We start from the raw sequence: 17,583 nt of genomic DNA, 5'->3' as shown, positions 1-17,583 counted from the left end.
GCTTCATACAGCTTTTCAGGTAGACGGGCTCCACATATGTTGTTGCTTAAAGCATTCTCTGATAAACTATGTCAACCGTAACCGCATTTGTCATATGCTTTCCCGTGTCACACGTTACACAATAGCCCTCTTTCTTTCAACACAAATTATGCATGAGGTTATCTGGAAATTCATGTTTATTGTCGTTGCTTTTACAGTATAAATGACTCCGTAGAAAGGCATATCATAATTCAGTGCCTTTTACCTGATCAAGTATTTTAATCATGGAAAATGCTATGGTACTGTAAAATTAGCATTGTACTTAAAGGGAAAACAAACCATCTCCTAATATATAATATATACAAACAGGCAGTTTGGTTGCACACCTTTGGCCCAGTCAGTATTATAGATTACATACATTTAAATCTGCTACTGTGGTGATCACCTTCAACTGTATATGCTATTCTACAGTTTTTTATTGGCAATAAATAAATTAATCAATCAATAAAAAGACAAGTACAAAAAACATTTTTTGTTACGCCTTGAAAATGTTTTTGTTTTTTTTAACAATTACTTCATCTTCGTCGGTGGCGAACTCTTTGTTTGGGAGAAAAAAGGTTTTCACTCCCGATGTCTGCGTCACCATGAGGATGTAAATCCCCACGTTTTATTCCTCCTCTTTTCTTCCACCTCTCCGACTCTCTGCTCTTCCGGCTTCTACCACCTGCCTCATCACTCTTCTTCTTCTTCTTCTTCTTTTGTGGCGAGGGTGTAAACTGCTTGTGAGCATAGAGTGCGGATCTGCAGGGGTTTGCAGGGCAAACTTCATCATCAATGTTTTTCTGGGATCTCCCCAGTAGTCCTCCTTCTCTTCGGGCTTGAGCCGCTCTCCTGAGCTTCTTCACCTCCCGTCTCTCTCTGCGCCTCTCTGGCCATGTCTTCCTCCTGCCAGCCCGGCTGCACGTCTCCTGCTTTGTACTGCTCCTCCCCTGGACCGGCTCGTTCTCCTCACTGCTCTCGCCTGTTGCTTCAGGCAAGTGCTGCTGGTTTGAGAAAGGCAGGGATCCAGCACTCAAAAGCTCTGAAACACAGCAGATTAAAAAAAAAAATCTTGATAATAGGTGTGAGCCTGTATAATTGAACATTAAGTGAAAGGGGTCCATTGTTTATATGTTAAAGATAATGTGAAAAGGCTTGATCACCAACACAAACCAACAGTGAATGATCAGTTCTCTGAATCTCTACAGAGCTACTTTCAGCTGGCTGTGATGGTTTCTTTTACAACCAGTAACTTTACAGTTTTGATTCACTCTCACTGCTCTCGTTAAAACTCTTTTGGCTGCAGCAGGCAGCTGTTTTTAGTGGGAAAAAAACAAGTAAAGTTACCTACCCAGCACCAAATGGCAGACAGAAAAAGCTAACGACCAGCTGGTGAACATATTGGTAGCTAAACAGCCAGATAAAACACAGCAGAAAGGAGACTAAATATTGAATTTACACTCAGTGGCCAGTTTTTTAGGTACACCTGGCTAAAAACGAGTGCACTACAGTTATGCAAAGAATTCCACCTTCATGAAGTTTAGAATAAAGTTGAAATAGTTTGAAAGTTGTTGATTCAACTGTATGGTAATTTTGAAGGACGCAACTTTGTGCTTCTGCTGAATTGTGTGTTTTCTATTATTTTGTCCATCTTATGGATGATATCAATTGACACACAGTGAAATGTTCCAAAAAGCACACTATTTTATGCAAATTCCTGCAAAATTGTATGTAAAATAATGCTGTATATAGTGTAATATATGTTTTTATCACCTTTGGCTTTTTTCTGCTTCTTGGGGAAATGTTGAAGAATGTCCTCCATGGTGTCATATTGGCAAACATAAGGCAGTGAGGGAAAAGTCCCACTGATCATCCTCCTCCTAGTGCACTCCTGATACCGACAGGGTGGAAGAGATAAAATAGGAAGTGAGTGAGCAAAAAGAGCAGGTACAGTTAAGTCAAATCCAAAAGAAGACACAGAAGAATATGTTGCAAAGACGTATACAGAAGGGAGAAGAGGAAGTTAGAGAGGGACATGAGAAAGACAAGGATAACATATTAAGGCAAGCATAGATCAAGTCAAAAAAGAAAGGAGAAATGGCAAAAGTAAGAGAAGGATTCCTCACAAAACCATAATGTCCCCTCTTGGAGCAGTTGTAGCAATGAGAAGGGCATTTCTTATGTTTGAAGGTGTGGACTGTCCATGGCCGGACTGGAAGCTCTAACCGGATCTGGAAAAAAAGGTACAACCCAAAAAAGGTTAAAAGTGGAAGAAAGGACAATTGAATTTAAAGTTTTATGGTTTGATAGATACTTAAATAATTCACACTTCACCAGCCTATTACAAAACATGATTAGGATGGTCCTCTGCCATCTCCTTCCTGTTGTGGACCTTTTCTATTCTCTAATTTTATCAGCGGTGTAAATACAGTCAGACAGAAAGACCTTTTAATGTTTAGAAGAGCTATGCATCTGGCTTAGTAAAGGTGAGATAAGAAAAAATGCAGTAAAGTCAAAACATCAACTCACTGTTAAGTGGTATTGTCTCCATGTATCAGGGCAGGCCTGAGGAAAACCAAGGAAACAAAGAAGAAAGTTAATCGTTTGAGCAAGAATACGAAAAAAAGAAGAAGCATTGTGCAGATGAGAATCTGCCGAGGTCAAATAACGCTTCCTAAAAGAAGCCAGCACACGCCTGAGGCTTCCAAATACATCTACACACAGATGACAAATCCTTTCAAAGTTTCTGTCAACACAGAAACAAAATCCCCAACACAAACACTCACTGGGGCCAAACAGGCAAACTCACATCAGAGAGGTGCCCCGACATCCCACAGCGATGGCAGTGTTGTTTCCACACCGGGGGCCTTTGGCAGAGCTTCAGGCCGTGTGAAGGCAGTCCACAGCTGGGGCAGGGGCGGCCCGGACAGTCCCTCTGGATGTGGCCCTGGATCCCACAAAGGATACAGGTGGGACTCTTCTGCTGACACAAGATAAGATTATTTACCAGGATGTCAGGATGGCTGTTATGAACTTTTCTGTCCGTATCAAACTCCTGTAATTGCTTTTTCTTCTACAAGACTGTAGAAAAAGTTAGCTGCATTATACTCACTTATTGACTGTGTGCATGTATATCATGTGTGTAAAAAGAAAAAGGGCAGAGGAGTGTGTTCCTTTACCTTGTAGTAGTAGCAGCTCTTGGCAAGGTGTCCAGTCCTGTTGCAGATGTTACAGGTCAGAGAACGACCACCCATAAAATAGCGGCTGGGCAGAGACTGATCAGCACCGTACTTCATAATGTGAGGACAAAGACATGACAGACATTATGTAAAAAGGCAGTCTTGTAAGTTCATAATACTGCAGACATGCAACAATATTAGACATGTTAAACAGCCAGGCAAAATTATGAAAAACACTTTAATTTTCTTCTGCTACTGCTATTTTCTAAATCTAGACTGATAATTTCATAACTTAGTTTATCCTTACTGTAATAAAAAGTTATCTTAATAATAGTCTCAGTACTAGCCTGGGTACAGTGAAGAGTTTCAATTTAAAAGTCCTTGGCATGCAGTTTTTAGATCCATGTGTAGGAGCTTGAACCTACAGCATGCATACATACATGCATTTAAACAGTATCTGGTTTGAATTATATTCATGTCTTGGTTTTCTGATAGAGACAGATACAGTATACATAGAAAATTGCACAATTATCCAATGCAATGCATTTCAGCTAATTTCAGATGCCCTTCCCTAGGAGGGCCTTTAAAATACACACATGAGACGAGGACATAATAACAGTAGATGCATACAAGAGCTCTTACTGATAGATATCACAAGTTACCTTGTCTTTATCCGATACAGCCCAGTCATCCTTCACTGACTTCACAGTTTGATCTGATGGAGAGAATGGCCAATAAGAACATTACAATTTGTAGGCATAAACGTATTCAAGGTTAAAGTTATAATCCTGTGTTTCTCAGGCAGGACACCTTTTGAGAAAAAACACACAATTCCCCCCAAAAAAGCTTAAACAAATCAAGGACTGATCAGGACTTTTTTCCAAGCCTAGTAAATTTAGTCTTTCCAAGGTCTAATAAAAGCTTTAGCTCTCAGGACTCCGTTAACTGAAGAAACACGCAGAAAAACACTTCACCCTCCCATAATAAATATCACTGAGGTGAGGTGTTAAAGAAGACTGAAGAACCTGTATGCTCCAATGGAGCTGCTGGCCTGCAAGCCATGATTGAGTGTATTTTTATCTGAACTAATCCTTATACTTTTTGTCAAGACCCTGTGTTGGAACATTGACACTATGGATGAACAATTAATTATAATTTTAGCATAATCACAATTAGGACTTGTCCAATATCCAAATGGCAGGGGGCACAATATTAGTCAAAGGCAAAATATTAATCACTTCTGAACTATTGTGGTGCTGCAAGATGATGGCGTACGAATCATATTCTACAGACCTAAGAAAAAAATCTTTGGTTGGAACGGACCCTCGCAAAAAAACTCAACCATCATCATTTAAATACATTTTTCAATTAATATGTGTAAAATAATGTTTTACTTCAACAAAAGTATTTCAGAAAACTAAAGTGCATTTCAAAACTGTCCTCTCACTATTTCAACTAAACTCACAAATCAAATCAAATGACTAAAATCCTATATTGAAAAAGTTGGAGTCCGTGATTTTGGAGAAACACAAACATTTAGTCCCATCAGTGCTCCTTTAGACTGTAGCATGTGCCAGATTTACCATCCGTCTTGCCCCCCACAGCCTTTCTCTTTAAACATCAGGCCTTTCCCGTTCTGTGCAGAAGCACAAATGAAATAGTGTTGTGTGGCTCAGTCCGTACCACTTTGTTTCCTATTTACAAAGCCATGGCTGCACAAGTAAGAACACCAGACTTTATTTACATAATGGACATCTAGCATTGATTTGAGGGCAAAATAAAGCTAGAGCTGGTCCAATCATGTATTAACAAGCAAATCGGTTTGTGCAGCACATAGTTTATTTACATGGCATGTTATTTACATCACATTTACATGTAAATGATTTTCAAATGTAGCTAAACCTATGGGTCAGCAGTGCTATTCTCCTACAACACACAGAGGTGAAGCCACACAAGCCTGCCATGAAGTGGTGAAGGAAATGCAGCTGGTCACTAACATATCACTTGTACATCACTTTTTGTTTTGCATTTTGTGTTGTTTTGTGATGTCAATCATGTTTTATGTGAAATGTAATTAAGTATTGTCTGTGTGTTCTTTTTGTTTCATGTTATGTATTCATTTAATGTATGTCATGTCTGTTAACATTCTGTGTATTTCTACATTGTATTTGTCACACTAAAATATGATAGACCCCAGGAAGAATAGCTGCTGATTTGCAAAACCTAATGGGGATCTAAATAAAAACAAACAAACAAACAAACTCATAGTTTGACTTGTTTATCCTTTTCTCAACAGATATTTTAGAATGCCAATTTAATTACTTTAAAAACTATTTTAATGCACTAGTAGAAGGACTATTCAAACAGGATGAGGTGAACACAAGGTTAACCCAGGTGAGATAAAGTAAAGTCTAACCTTCATCTCCAGAGTCATCCTCAGAGCTGTTCCAGTAACTCAGGTTGAGCTGGATGCTTGAGTCTCCCACCTGCTCCTCTCCTTCCACAAGCATCCACTCCTCGATGGGATCAGTGTCCTCCTCCTCCTCCTCCTCCTCCTCCTCCTGTTGGTCCAAACTGGACGTAGCCCGCCTGGAGGTGATGTTGAACAGGAGGAGCTGAGGAGAGCTCTCCCTGCTGAGCCGAGCAGCTTGTTTAAATCTGCTGTCGCATTTCTGGTGACTGAACTTGATCTCTTCTTCTCCCTCTGAACTACCAGAGTCCTCAATAAAGAAGAGATCGTCTTTGCTGCCTTCCTCTCCATCATCATCTTCGTTTTCTTTAGTATAGTCCATAGTACAAAGCTAAACCGCGCCACCCAACGACGGCTCACAGCACTGCTATCAAACAGTGGTGGCTAATGGCTCACCTACCACAACTTTTTCTTAATAACGAGTTAGCACCGCACAGCAATAACACATGCCGGTGTTTATTATTTTTTTCTTAAACGTGTAATTATAAAGTGAATACGTAAACAGATGAAATATATTGACACGTGGGTTAACATCAGGCTAACCGGTGCTATGCTAATATTAGCTCTGTGTTGGCCGAGGCAGCCAATGTAGCTAAATTAGCGACCGAAGTTAAATAAAAGTCTATAATGGCATTTTGCGGGCGCTTACCATTTTAGTCCGCTCTATGTCGGTTGATATTTAACGCTTCTAATATTTTCCCTCCATACAACTGAATGGTTTGTTACTTCCACTCTTGTTTACACGTTTGAGCAACTTTACCGGCGTTTCCGGGAGTTAAAATGTTGGACAACCAAAACTGCTCCCAGCGTTTAAAAACACGTTTGATCATAAGTTCACTTTCGAAAGCTGTGGAATAAATTTGCTAATGTAGCCTACATCTTATTTTTCATACTAAGGCATCTATCATTTATATTTTTCATATCATTAATTCAATATACGGACATTTATTTAAATGTGAGAGACTGTAGTGTTTAAGGACAAGTAGAATTATATTTACAATTTTCTAGTTTTGCAGTCTTGCAGTTGAATGTTAGAAAGTTAGTTAGTTAAATGATTTATTAAGGTAAGGATTAAATGCATTCTGTCACATGCATGTTTTATTCGCCACCTCTTTTTTTACGAACAGTTGAATATAGCCCAAAGAAGAGTTAAATGGCTTTAGTAGTCTTCTTTCTCTAGTCTTTTGAAACAACATTGCATACTGGGCTTCCATAAGAGAGGAAATTCAACGTTTTGCAATTTTTAATATGTATATTGATAACTGTTTAGAGCATCTTGTTGGAAAATGTGCATAATTGAGAAGTTAACTGAAGAAACACGTCATTTAACTGGACTTGTGGGGTGCATACGACTTCTGTATTTCTAAAAAAAATCGGCTCTGATCACAAGAATTGAGTCTTTTGCACCTTTGCTACAAAAACCAAAGAGATAGATAGGTAATGGATCGCGTGCACTCGTGCATGTGTGCCCAATCAAAGGCTGGTGCAGCTGTCCACTGCTCAGGTGCTGGAGGCGCACTGCTGTCACTCCCCACCGAAAAACCAACACATGCGGGACAAAATCTCAACAAAGCTCTTCTGATTCTAATATTATTATTATTATTATTATTTTTAGTTTCAGTTTAACTGAGTGTAAAAAAAGTGTTTATATGCCTACGAAGGGAGGTCTAGAAGTTAAATAGGACTACAGACTTTTTTAGTCAGTCTGTGATGGACGCACGCTTTGGACAGGTGCCGCTCACCGTTACGCACAGTAAGTAACGATGTTTCTTATTCAAGTTATGAGAGGCCACCTGTTCGAGTTAGTTATACCCTCCCCTTCTTTTAACACTGAACCATGTTGCGTAAACTACGTTTAAATGTACCAATGCTGTTTGATTGTTGTTTCTTTGATCCGCTCCGGTGCTCAGCGCACGGCGGCGTGAACCAGCTCGGCGGTGTCTTCATTAACGGGCGTCCCTTACCTCACCTGGTGAGACAGCGCATCGTGGAGCTCGCGCAGCAGGGCGTGCGTCCCTGTGAGATCTCCCGCCGCCTGCGCGTCAGTCACGGCTGTGTCAGCAAGATACTGGCCAGGTAAATGGAGCATTTATTCAACCTACTGAGAATTTTGTATTATTAGAAAGAATGATCTGTTAACAGTATGGTTGTCTGTAGTAATACATTTAAATTTTTACATTTAGTAAATACATTTTCAAAATAAAGTTACAAGCTACAATGTTCACACCGCCTAAATCATTTGAAAATGTGTATAACTATTTAAAAACTGCCCACTTTCATGTCTACATGCATTTATTTTCATCTACAATAATATTTGACTATCCATGTGTATATTAACTCTATTTTTTAAAAATATATTGCCTATGTGGGGTCATCCCAGGACGCATTAATCAGAAATTAATTTATTTTTGATAGAAATTAATATGAATACCATGTGGTTTCCCTGTTGTTTTTTAATATAGTGTTGCTCTGTGCTTTACTTTATTCCAATTTATAAAACAGTAAAAGGTTCACCCTCCTGACAGATTTCAATGTTGTGAATTCAGGTACAATGAGACAGGAAGCATCAGACCAGGAGTGATCGGAGGCTCTAAGCCCAAAGTGGCCACTCCCAGAGTTGTGCAGATGATCCTACACTTAAAACACACCAACCCCACCATGTTTGCCTGGGAGATCAGAGACCGGCTGCTGCTGGAGCGAGTGTGTGACCACGCCAGTGTGCCCAGCATCAGCTCCATCAACAGGTATAGATGACCTCCTCTGTGTGTGTAATTGTCGACAACACAGATTATTAAAATAAGTATTGAGTGAGTTCCCTCTTTCTTTACAGGATCATCAGAAACAAAATCCACTCTGAATCTTGTGAAGTTGGTGAGGTTTTCTGTCCCTTTGACTGTCTCTTGACCTATCTGTGTGTCTCCAATGTATCCTGAAGTTGACCTCTGACCCTGCAGTGTCAACAGCATCACCTGCTGCCATTGGCACAGCCTATTCCTCAGAGTCAGCCTATTCCATCAGTGGAATTCTGGGTATCAGGAAATGCAGCAGCAAACACAAGGGAGGTAAAGTGTTTTTGTTATGAATATATTTGTTCCCTGTGCCAAGGAAGTTATATTTTTGGCTCAGTTTGTCAGTGTTTAAGCTCCTGAAAAGCGGGAAGAAATAAGCATGAGAGTGATATGATATTGTTTCCTCATTGATACTTTTACTGGAATGATTTCATACAATATAAACAAATAACATTTCTACAGGAGATTAGGAAGTAGTACAGTAGTAGAGAGTAAATGGTCTTTTAAACTGAAAATGTGCCTCAAAATATTTCCTCACAACATATTCCACTAGAATTCCTCTTGGAATCAATTAGATGAAATATCTTAGCTTTATAAGTCATAGCATTACCCAGAATTACCCCCCTAAAAAGTATATTACACAGCAATATAAGCAACAGTATAGTTGGTCATCAAATCAAATCAAATAGCCTTTATTGTCATTATATAGGTAACTACAACAAAATTGAAAGTGCCACTGCATAAGGTGCATAGTAAGACAATCGTAAAACAAAACTACATGAGTAAAAACATTTTAAAATACCGAGCTAAACAAGGACAAAAACAAGAACAAGGACATGTGATGTAATAAATAAGTATAAAAATAAATAAATGGCTACTGAAAATGCTATAATTTATAAATGAGGTAGATTGTATGTTTTGCACATATCAATTGTATTGCACATGTCCGTTTTATTGCACTTTTTAATTAATTTATCCTGTGTGGGTGTTGAGAGTTCTGAGTGTTGAGAGTTCTGAAAGCGCATAGAAAGAAGCTGTTTTTCATCCTGCTAGTTCTGCATTTAAAGCTTCTGTACCTCCTCCCAGAGGGCAGCAGGCTGAGCAGGTGGTGACCTGGGTGGAGGTGGTCACTCGCGATCTTCCTCGATCTGGAAAGACATCGGGAGTTGGCAATGTCGTCCAGGGAGGGCAAGGGGCAACCGATGTTTTTTCGGCGGACATTATCACCCTCTGCAGCTTCTTTTTATCAGCTGCTGAGCAGCCTGCAAACCACACAGAGATGGAGAACATTAACACACTCTCAATGGTGGAGCAGTAGAAGGTTACCAGCAGCTTCTCCTCCAGTCTGTTCCTTCTCAGTACCCTCAAGAAGTGGAGTCGCTGCTGGGCCTTCTTCACCACTGCTGATGTGTGACCTGGTAAGGTCCTCTGAGATGTGGGTCCCCAGGAATTTGAAGGTGGGGACCCTCTCCACTCAATCTCCATCGATGAAGAGAGGAGCCGTGTCAGTTTTATGCCTCCTGAATCTATGACCACCTCCTTGGTTTTTTTGGTGTTGAGGCTCAAGTTGTTTTTCGCACAACACTCTGCTAAATGTTGCACCTCGTCCCTGTAGGCCGACTCATCACCTCCACTTATGAGCCCCACTATAGCGGTGTCGTCCACAAATTTGATTATGGTGTTAGTGGGGTGGGTGGCGGTGTAGTCATGGGTGTAGATGGCATACAGGAGAGGGCTCAGCACACAGCCTTGTGGAGAGACGGTGCTGAGCGTGAGGGTGGAGGAGTTGTGGGCATCAACCTTAACAGTCTGTGGACGGTTTGAAAGGAAGTCCCTGATCCAGGCACAGGCGGGAGGTGGAAAGTCCAGGGCAGCCAGCTTGTCCACCAGGATGTTGGGAATGATGGTGTTGAAAGCTGAGCTGTAATCAACGAACAGCATCCTCACCGAGGTCCCCGGGTGCTCCAGGTGGCTCAGAGCACAGTGGAGGACTGTTGAGATGATGTCGTCTGTGCTTCTGTTGGTTCTGTATGCAAACTGGTGTGGGTCAAAGGCAGGAGGGAGGCAGTCCTTAATGTGTTGTGACACCAGTCTCTCAAAACATTTCACAACTACTTATGTTAATGCAATTGGTCTGTAGTTATTAAGGTTTTTGACGGTTGCATTTTTGGGTACAGGGATAATGGAGGCTGACTCGAGACAGGCTGGGACGGTGGCGTGTGACAGAGAGAGGTTGAAGATCTTAGTGAAGACAGACGAGAGTTGGTTAGCACAGGCTTTGAGTACTTCACCAGAAACTCCATCGGGACCAGCAGCTTTCCTCATCTTCACTGATCTGAACACTCTACTCACTTGATGTTCCTGGACAGTAAGTGTGTGTGGGCTGTCAGTCTGTGGGGGCAGTGTGGCTGGTGCGGGGCTTCGTAGCCTCAAAGCGGGCAAAGAAATGGTTTAACTCCTCTGCCAGCGACCCGATGGAATCGGGTGGCACAAACAGCATCCAAATCATTTCGGAATCCGTAATGGATCCAACCGTCAATCTGCTGTAGAGCCTCCAGTGCTGTTTCCAGTTGATTTGGATAGAGTCTGCTGATAACATGCCATGGGAAGTCCCGATGATCGTGTATTTCATCAGCAATCATGTCCAACAATCTTAGCCCAGAACGTGCCGCCTGACTCAGGAGCATGCGGAGACAAATAGCTGCCACTGGAACTTGAGCCAACCAAGACTGAAGGATCATGTGTGCATTGGCATTGCTGACACGCTCGAGATCCCTGGTTACGGTCATGTCTCACGGCTGACAGAACCCCAGCTAGGGCTAATCCATCCTCATACAGCCTAGCCTGAGTCATTACAACGTGAGAGAATGGTTTCAGGTTGACCCTATAGCATGCAGGGTAGGACTTCCCTTGCTGCCACCAGTCGAACCAAAGACACCAGGGTTATCAGCAGGACACCATTCAGCAACAGCTTCCCCAACTGCTTCTACGACCGGTGCAGCTCCTACCTGTGCTCCTCGCTGAAGGCCCCCTCGAGGTCGTAAACCATGAGCACGTGTCAGCCACCGCAGCATTTCTACCAAATTCTCTCCTTGTCCACCTCTCAAGAGCCCTGCCATTTCTCTCACAACAAGGCACTTTTAATACGATTACAATGGTTTCTCTGCTTTTTCTTTCTTTTCTTTTCTTTCTTTCTTTATGTCCCTGATGATCTCTGACTGGCCTTAGGTGACGCATTAAACCACCAGCTTCAACTTCTCCTCAACAGCAACACTGCAGCCTGCCTGAGTTGTAATGGGGTGATTTAGCTGGAAGTCTAAGCAGCAATCCCAGCGGTGCCTCCAAAAAATGTATGCCCCTAAAAACAGGGAGAAATATTACAAAAGTGATATGATGTGGTTTTCATCATTGATATTTTTTACTGGAATGATTTGATATGTGCACAACAACATAAAAAGGAAAGTTTGGGTTTCCTCCATAGATTGGAATGAGGAAAATACCGTGGAATTCCAAAGTATGTGGACAGAGACAAAGCAGTCAACCTCAGATCACCATATCGAGGCTTGATCACCGACAACCTCTGACAGCTCAAATTAACCCATAAAGAATTAATTACACAGCTTAAAATATCTGAATATATGAATGATTATCTTACTCTTCACACATATTTACCTTAACAAACAATTAATTTACTTGTGCTTCTTAAACTTTTAAGAAAATATTTGTTTTTAACTTGTCACATCAGCAGGAAAAACTACTGCCCTGATTTCCATGAGACTCAGTGGAAGGGTGTAGCATGAGCCAAGGAATAACCCTTTAAATTTTGCTGATCCGCATCACAGAGCGGATACACAAATTCATTTTTACTTTTGTTTACATTAGACACTGGGAGATTTGTGCTGCATTCATGTGGTGTCCGAATAATCTGAAAAATGAGTTCCCAACTGGGAAAATTCACATGAATGCCTCCTAGAAATCAAACAAATTTGTTTGAAATCTTTGAGTATGTTATAATTTATACTGTCACTTTCTTGTGTGAACACACTACTGATTCACATTAGAAAACAAAATGAGAATATTGTTATTTTGTATGGAATTAGGACCCAACTACAATTTTCTTAGAGGCAACATCTAGGGAATGATAATATTATACATATAATTTGTTCCTTCATTCAAAGTCTATTTATTTAATTTTTTAACATTTAATCATTCAGAAAAACCTCCAGTGCTCCAGAAGGCATCCAGTGCTTAACATTGAACAGACATAACAATGAACATAATAAAACATATTAAAAGCATTCAATATATAGAATGTAAGTTAAAAAAAAAAAAAAAGATGGTAAAATGTGCAGCAGAGCAACTTAATAAGTACTTAGCACTTTTTTTGTAATTGTGTGTGCTGGGTCTGTTGCGTGTGTCTCAAACAAGTTTTTCAAATTACTAAGAAAAAAGACTATTCTTAAGCTATACTATATGTAATTTGCTACACAAGGTTTAACATGTTGTCTAGATGGATGTTATTTGCAGAGCAGACACAGAGATTACAGTGGCAGCACAGCACACAGCAGACTGATGAGTAAAGCCGGTGGTCCTGTGTTAATATTACCCTGGCTGAAACAACCTCCGCAGCAGGAGATCCACCTCAGCGCCCCAGGCTTCTGTCCTCTCAGCCAGCAGGCGCTCTGCTGCTCCCTGCCTCCCCCTCACCTCAGCCTCTCATTACAGGCCTGCTTACACCTCCACTCCTCCATCACTGCAGCCATTAGAACAGGAGATTGCATAGACAAATATGCACACTTACAGCTGTGAACACACACATGTATGTATTTGTCATGCTACTAGTTAAAATAAGTGACGATTGCAATAGAGTGATCAAGACATAAAATAAAAGGGAGCCTGGACAGAAGCTGTTTTGTTTTCCAGGAGGGGAGGTCTCCTGCAGCGTCTACCACGACCAGCCATGCTCCTGTAATGATGCCTGGGGATGGTCCGACCCCTGCCTGACCTCTATCTCCAGCGTGACCTTTTACCCCAGGCTGCCAGCTAATCATAATCCAGACCTCTTAGGTCAGTCTGCATCAAAATACAATCACTTTTATCTTATATGAGTTCAGCTTTAATGGGTTTCTCTCATCTGTCCCCTTGTTTAGGGCCTCTGTGTCATTACATCTGAAAAAGACCTCTGAAGAAAGAATATTAATGCCAAAAACATGGAATTCAGATCTGGATCATCTAAAATCAACTGATATCAAGAAAGAAACACAAATCACAATTAAGAACAAATAAAAACTGAAATGTCACACCTCACCTGTTGTGTTTTCTTTACATAATTTGGAGTCAAAGCTGTTGTTTCAGAGGGTTCATCAGTCCAACATATTATCCCCCATCCCTGTCACCCCTGTGGCCATTTTCTCCTCAGTCAGTGGTTTAGGGGGAGCATCATTAGGGGCCCTGTGATGGAGAACAGCGGCTGTTTTCTCTCCTTAGTGTGTGTCTCCCTGGCCTCCCCTCCAGCATGAGGGATTAAAGGAGGAAATGGGAGATGCCAGAGGGACCGCTGGGTCAAAGAACGACACAGAGAAAGAAATCGGTGGCCAACAGTGAGCATCAATCTATAGGAAGCATGTAGAGAACAGATGCATGTGGTAAATGTTTTTCTCTGTGTATCTGTACATGGAACTAGTCGTATGGGACAGCTTTGTTTTACGTTTGCAGTCCTCCATTTGATTTGGAGAAGCTAACATTCAAGATTGCAAAAAGGTGGAGAGTGTTTTATAATGCATGTGTTGAGACTTCAGGAGCCTAATGGAGAATGACGTGTGGGATGAAAGATCAACAATATTAATCCTGTAAAAATGGTAGCTGTTTATAGGTGTATTTGCTTTAGGAATTATTCTTTTGTTTTCTAGAATGAAAATATAAGTTTGTTTATGAGTCTAATAGGGGGTTTTAGGGACCATAATAATAATGTGTATGTAAACTGCCTAATAATTGCAATTGTATAATCTTTTATGCCGCGGTAATGTCATTATTGGAAGAAATATAGAAAAAATAAGTTTGCTTTATTCACTAACATAGAAACAAGTAGTCAAATCAAATAAAAAACACTTTCATGTGATGAGCTTTTGACATGTCCAATCAGTTTTACCTCTGCAGCCCAAAGTCACACATTATTCAGAAGGCCCTAAACTGAACACAGCTATTTTTAATATTATTAGTTCCACCTCTGCTTTTCCTGCTGAACATCAACAAATCTAGTCAAAGCGCGCATCAGTAGGAGGCAGTAATTGTCAGTGCTTCGCTTGAGTAGGTTTGGCACAGAGCTGACACATTCAAGCTGGAACTTGTTGAAGAAGCAGTATGTAGGATTTTATGACCCATGGGACATTGAACTCAAGGTATAAGTGTACTGTCATGTTGAAAATGCTCCGTCATGCATCGTCTTGCAATGTATTACTAGACAAATTTCCTTTGGGACAATCAAGTATATCTTATCTTATCTAAATAGTTAAACGTGTATTATATACAGTGCTGAAAAATATACAGAACAAAGTTTATTAAAGAATAGTTGTAACAGGAATTTGTTTTCTGTAGAAAAACATGTCAGTGCCGATGAGAGAAGACCAGCTCCCTACGAAGATATAAAGGACTCATTTTATCTGACAAATAAATATGACAAATCTTAACCGGGTGATTATACACTAATAAAAACACTAGAACCTAAATGTTATATTCAATTTGTGCCAATAGATCCCCATAAATCCTGCACACTGTTTTTAAAGACAAGATACATTGATTCACTGTCACAAATTAATCAATCAGACTTTATTTATATAGCACTTTTCACACAAAAGAAATGTAAGACAAAGTGCTTTACATAAAAAAGGAGAAAGTAATAATAATAATAATAATACAAAAACATAGAAACAAGCAAACACCCTCCGCCCACCCCTGACCCTCCTTCCCACCCATCCCATTAAAAACAAAACACAAACTGAGGAAGGCTGGAAATTAGTTAGATAAAATAAATAAAAAATGAAGTAAGGTAAGATGAAATAAAATTAAATTAAAAAAAACCCAAAGTAAATAATAACAAAAAAATAGATAAAAAAGATAAAAACAATAAATGAATAATTAATATATAGATAAATAGACTAATAAATAGTAGCAAATAAATAAATAAAAGAGGAGATGTTGTAACACTAAGATGCATGAGCAGAAAATCTTTAAAAATGGTTCAAGTAAAAGCCAAATTAAAAAGATAAGTCTTACGTTTTCTCTTAAAATTATGAAGCAGTTTGCTCTTAAAAATATGAAGCAACAAACAACAAAAGTGCTCCGGATGCCCTCCCTCCAGCAGTCTCACAGTAATGAGCTGTTTTTAGGCATTACTTTTGTGCAGCCAATTCTCCAGTGGACATTATGAGACATGCTGGGGTTGCTAGGAGAACAGTGACACAAGTGCAAAGCAGGCAACCCAAAAGGAGTTATTTTGGTCTCGTCAACAAAACCAAGAGGGACCCGAACAGAAACCTCAGGTTGTGTTACATGAGGCAGGCCTGCAGACGTCCCACTGAAATCACTCTGTATAGGATGAAAGCTGATTTTTAATTACCCACTGTTTTCTTTTCATTTTATTTTAACTGAAAACAGGAAATGTTGAATTGGAAACCACATGAACCTTGCCGTTTAGCATGACATTGAATAAAATAACATTGAAGGCCACAGTACTCAGTGTGAGAAATCACACAGAGACAGACCGGCTTCAGGATAATTTTAATTACAGAGCAATTGTTTCTTGTGCTGACTTGTTCCTTCACATGGGGTTTCTCTGCAGAAGAGATTCTGTATGTAAAAATAACATGTAAAAACTTGCCAAAAATTGACAGCTTATCAGGTTGATATGTAAGTTTATAGTGCATTATATTATATATTATATAGTGCTGCAGTAACCCCCCGCCATTTGATTGACAGATTAAAAGAAGATACACAACTATTTTTTAATTAATTAATTAATTTTTCAGCCCAAAATAAATGTAATATTTCCTGGTTCAGCTATGAAGATTTTATGCTTTCCTTTCTCTTACATTATAGTTCATTTAATTTGATATTTTTGGGTTGTGAAATGACATTTGATGAAGTCACAACAGATTTTTCTTACAGAAAAATACAGAACAGAAAATAGTCTATTGTTAGTGCAGCCCAGTTGACATCAGTTAAACAATTTAAAACACAGATTAAATAAAGTTCAAACACCATTGTGTCTCCTTACTGTTTTTCCATTGTGATATTTAAAAAAAAAAATATGGCAAATGTGTTTATTCATTTGTAGATTTTAAGTGTTTTAGTCCTGTTTGAAGGTGAATGAATGCTGTGTACATTGGTGGAAAAATCTAATAAAATCTAAAAAAATTAAATAAAAAAGGCTAAATGAGTTTGGACCAGCTGGGAGGCTCCGCTCTGCCTCTGCACGTCTCCAGTTAGTTTCACTTTCACACCCTGTCGGCACACACTGCTGGACGGTCCTCAGCAGGGACACAGTGCAGCTGCTGTCTCAACCACCCGAGGGGCTCTGATGATGGTGAGAATGATGTTTGTCCACAGTGTCCCTCACTCAGCAGCCGTGATGAGTTTAAAGCCTGCTGCTGTCTGGCTCGCATCATTTCCATCTGCAGGACGCATGAGCAGGCAGCAGAGGGCGACTTACTTAGGTAAAACTGTTGCTACTGTTACTTCTATGATTGTAGCTACTGTAACCTAGTTTTGTTATGGTAGCTCTTAGTCAAGCTTTGTTAGATATTATTCATTACACAAGTGTTTTATTGTGAAGGATAGACCGGAAGTAGTGTGTGGTTGGTCCGGTAGAGTATTGACGGTTGTTGTGAGAGCAAGCTGTGAAGAGGAATAAAAATGAGGCTTCTCCTGTTGAAGACAGCTATTCGTGTCCGTTTATTATTTTATTATCCCTCTATTAAAGGCGCCCTTATACTCGGTTACACTACTGTTGCTGGTGTTGCATAGTGTTGCAACTAATAGACTATAAATCACAATTTGCGTTATTTTCATTACATGCCTTTTTCACTATTATTGATTATAAAAAACAATCAAAAACAGACACAAGTTAGTG

General features: G+C 40.0%; 2 protein-coding genes across 2 annotated transcripts; one reads left to right on the top strand and one right to left on the bottom strand.

Moving 5' to 3' along the window:
* Positions 1 to 143: 143 nt before the first annotated feature.
* On the bottom strand, positions 144 to 6,420 carry LOC131981253 (zinc finger CCHC domain-containing protein 7-like). Its single transcript, XM_059345467.1, has 8 exons — positions 5,614 to 6,420; positions 3,860 to 3,912; positions 3,198 to 3,308; positions 2,828 to 2,998; positions 2,548 to 2,583; positions 2,145 to 2,249; positions 1,792 to 1,909; positions 144 to 1,060 (listed from the first exon to the last, which is right to left on the bottom strand). The coding sequence occupies exons 1-8, from the start codon at positions 5,987 to 5,989 to the stop codon at positions 555 to 557; spliced, it is 1,476 nt and encodes a 491-aa protein (XP_059201450.1). The 5' UTR covers positions 5,990 to 6,420; the 3' UTR covers positions 144 to 554.
* A 1,679-nt stretch (positions 6,421 to 8,099) lies between these two features.
* Positions 8,100 to 8,756, top strand: LOC131981443 (paired box protein Pax-5-like). The gene is made up of 4 exons (XM_059345713.1): positions 8,100 to 8,104; positions 8,214 to 8,411; positions 8,498 to 8,538; positions 8,622 to 8,756. The coding sequence occupies exons 1-4, from the start codon at positions 8,100 to 8,102 to the stop codon at positions 8,747 to 8,749; spliced, it is 372 nt and encodes a 123-aa protein (XP_059201696.1). The 3' UTR covers positions 8,750 to 8,756.
* Positions 8,757 to 17,583: the final 8,827 nt, after the last annotated feature.

The sequence above is a fragment of the Centropristis striata genome, chromosome 12, assembly GCF_030273125.1.
Source record: "Centropristis striata isolate RG_2023a ecotype Rhode Island chromosome 12, C.striata_1.0, whole genome shotgun sequence".
Classification (NCBI taxonomy): domain Eukaryota; kingdom Metazoa; phylum Chordata; class Actinopteri; order Perciformes; family Serranidae; genus Centropristis; species Centropristis striata.
Note: the sequence above shows the minus strand (reverse complement) of the source record. Positions and strands in the feature narration are given on the sequence as shown.

What these genes read in the sequence shown, in the direction of transcription:
- LOC131981253 (XM_059345467.1), bottom strand. Translation starts at nt 5,989, where the DNA reads ATGGACTATACTAAAGAAAACGAAGATGATGATGGAGAGGAAGGCAGC. An exon ending in AGAGCTGCTACTACTACAAG is followed by an intron (nt 2,999 to 3,197) that starts GTAAAGGAACAC and finishes TTGTGTCAGCAG; the next exon opens with AAGAGTCCCACCTGTATCCT. An exon ending in GGAGACAATACCACTTAACA is followed by an intron (nt 2,250 to 2,547) that starts GTGAGTTGATGT and finishes CTTTTTTTCCAG; the next exon opens with ATCCGGTTAGAGCTTCCAGT.
- LOC131981443 (XM_059345713.1), top strand. An exon ending in AGCATCAGCTCCATCAACAG is followed by an intron (nt 8,412 to 8,497) that starts GTATAGATGACC and finishes CTTTCTTTACAG; the next exon opens with GATCATCAGAAACAAAATCC. An exon ending in CTCTGAATCTTGTGAAGTTG is followed by an intron (nt 8,539 to 8,621) that starts GTGAGGTTTTCT and finishes CTGACCCTGCAG; the next exon opens with TGTCAACAGCATCACCTGCT.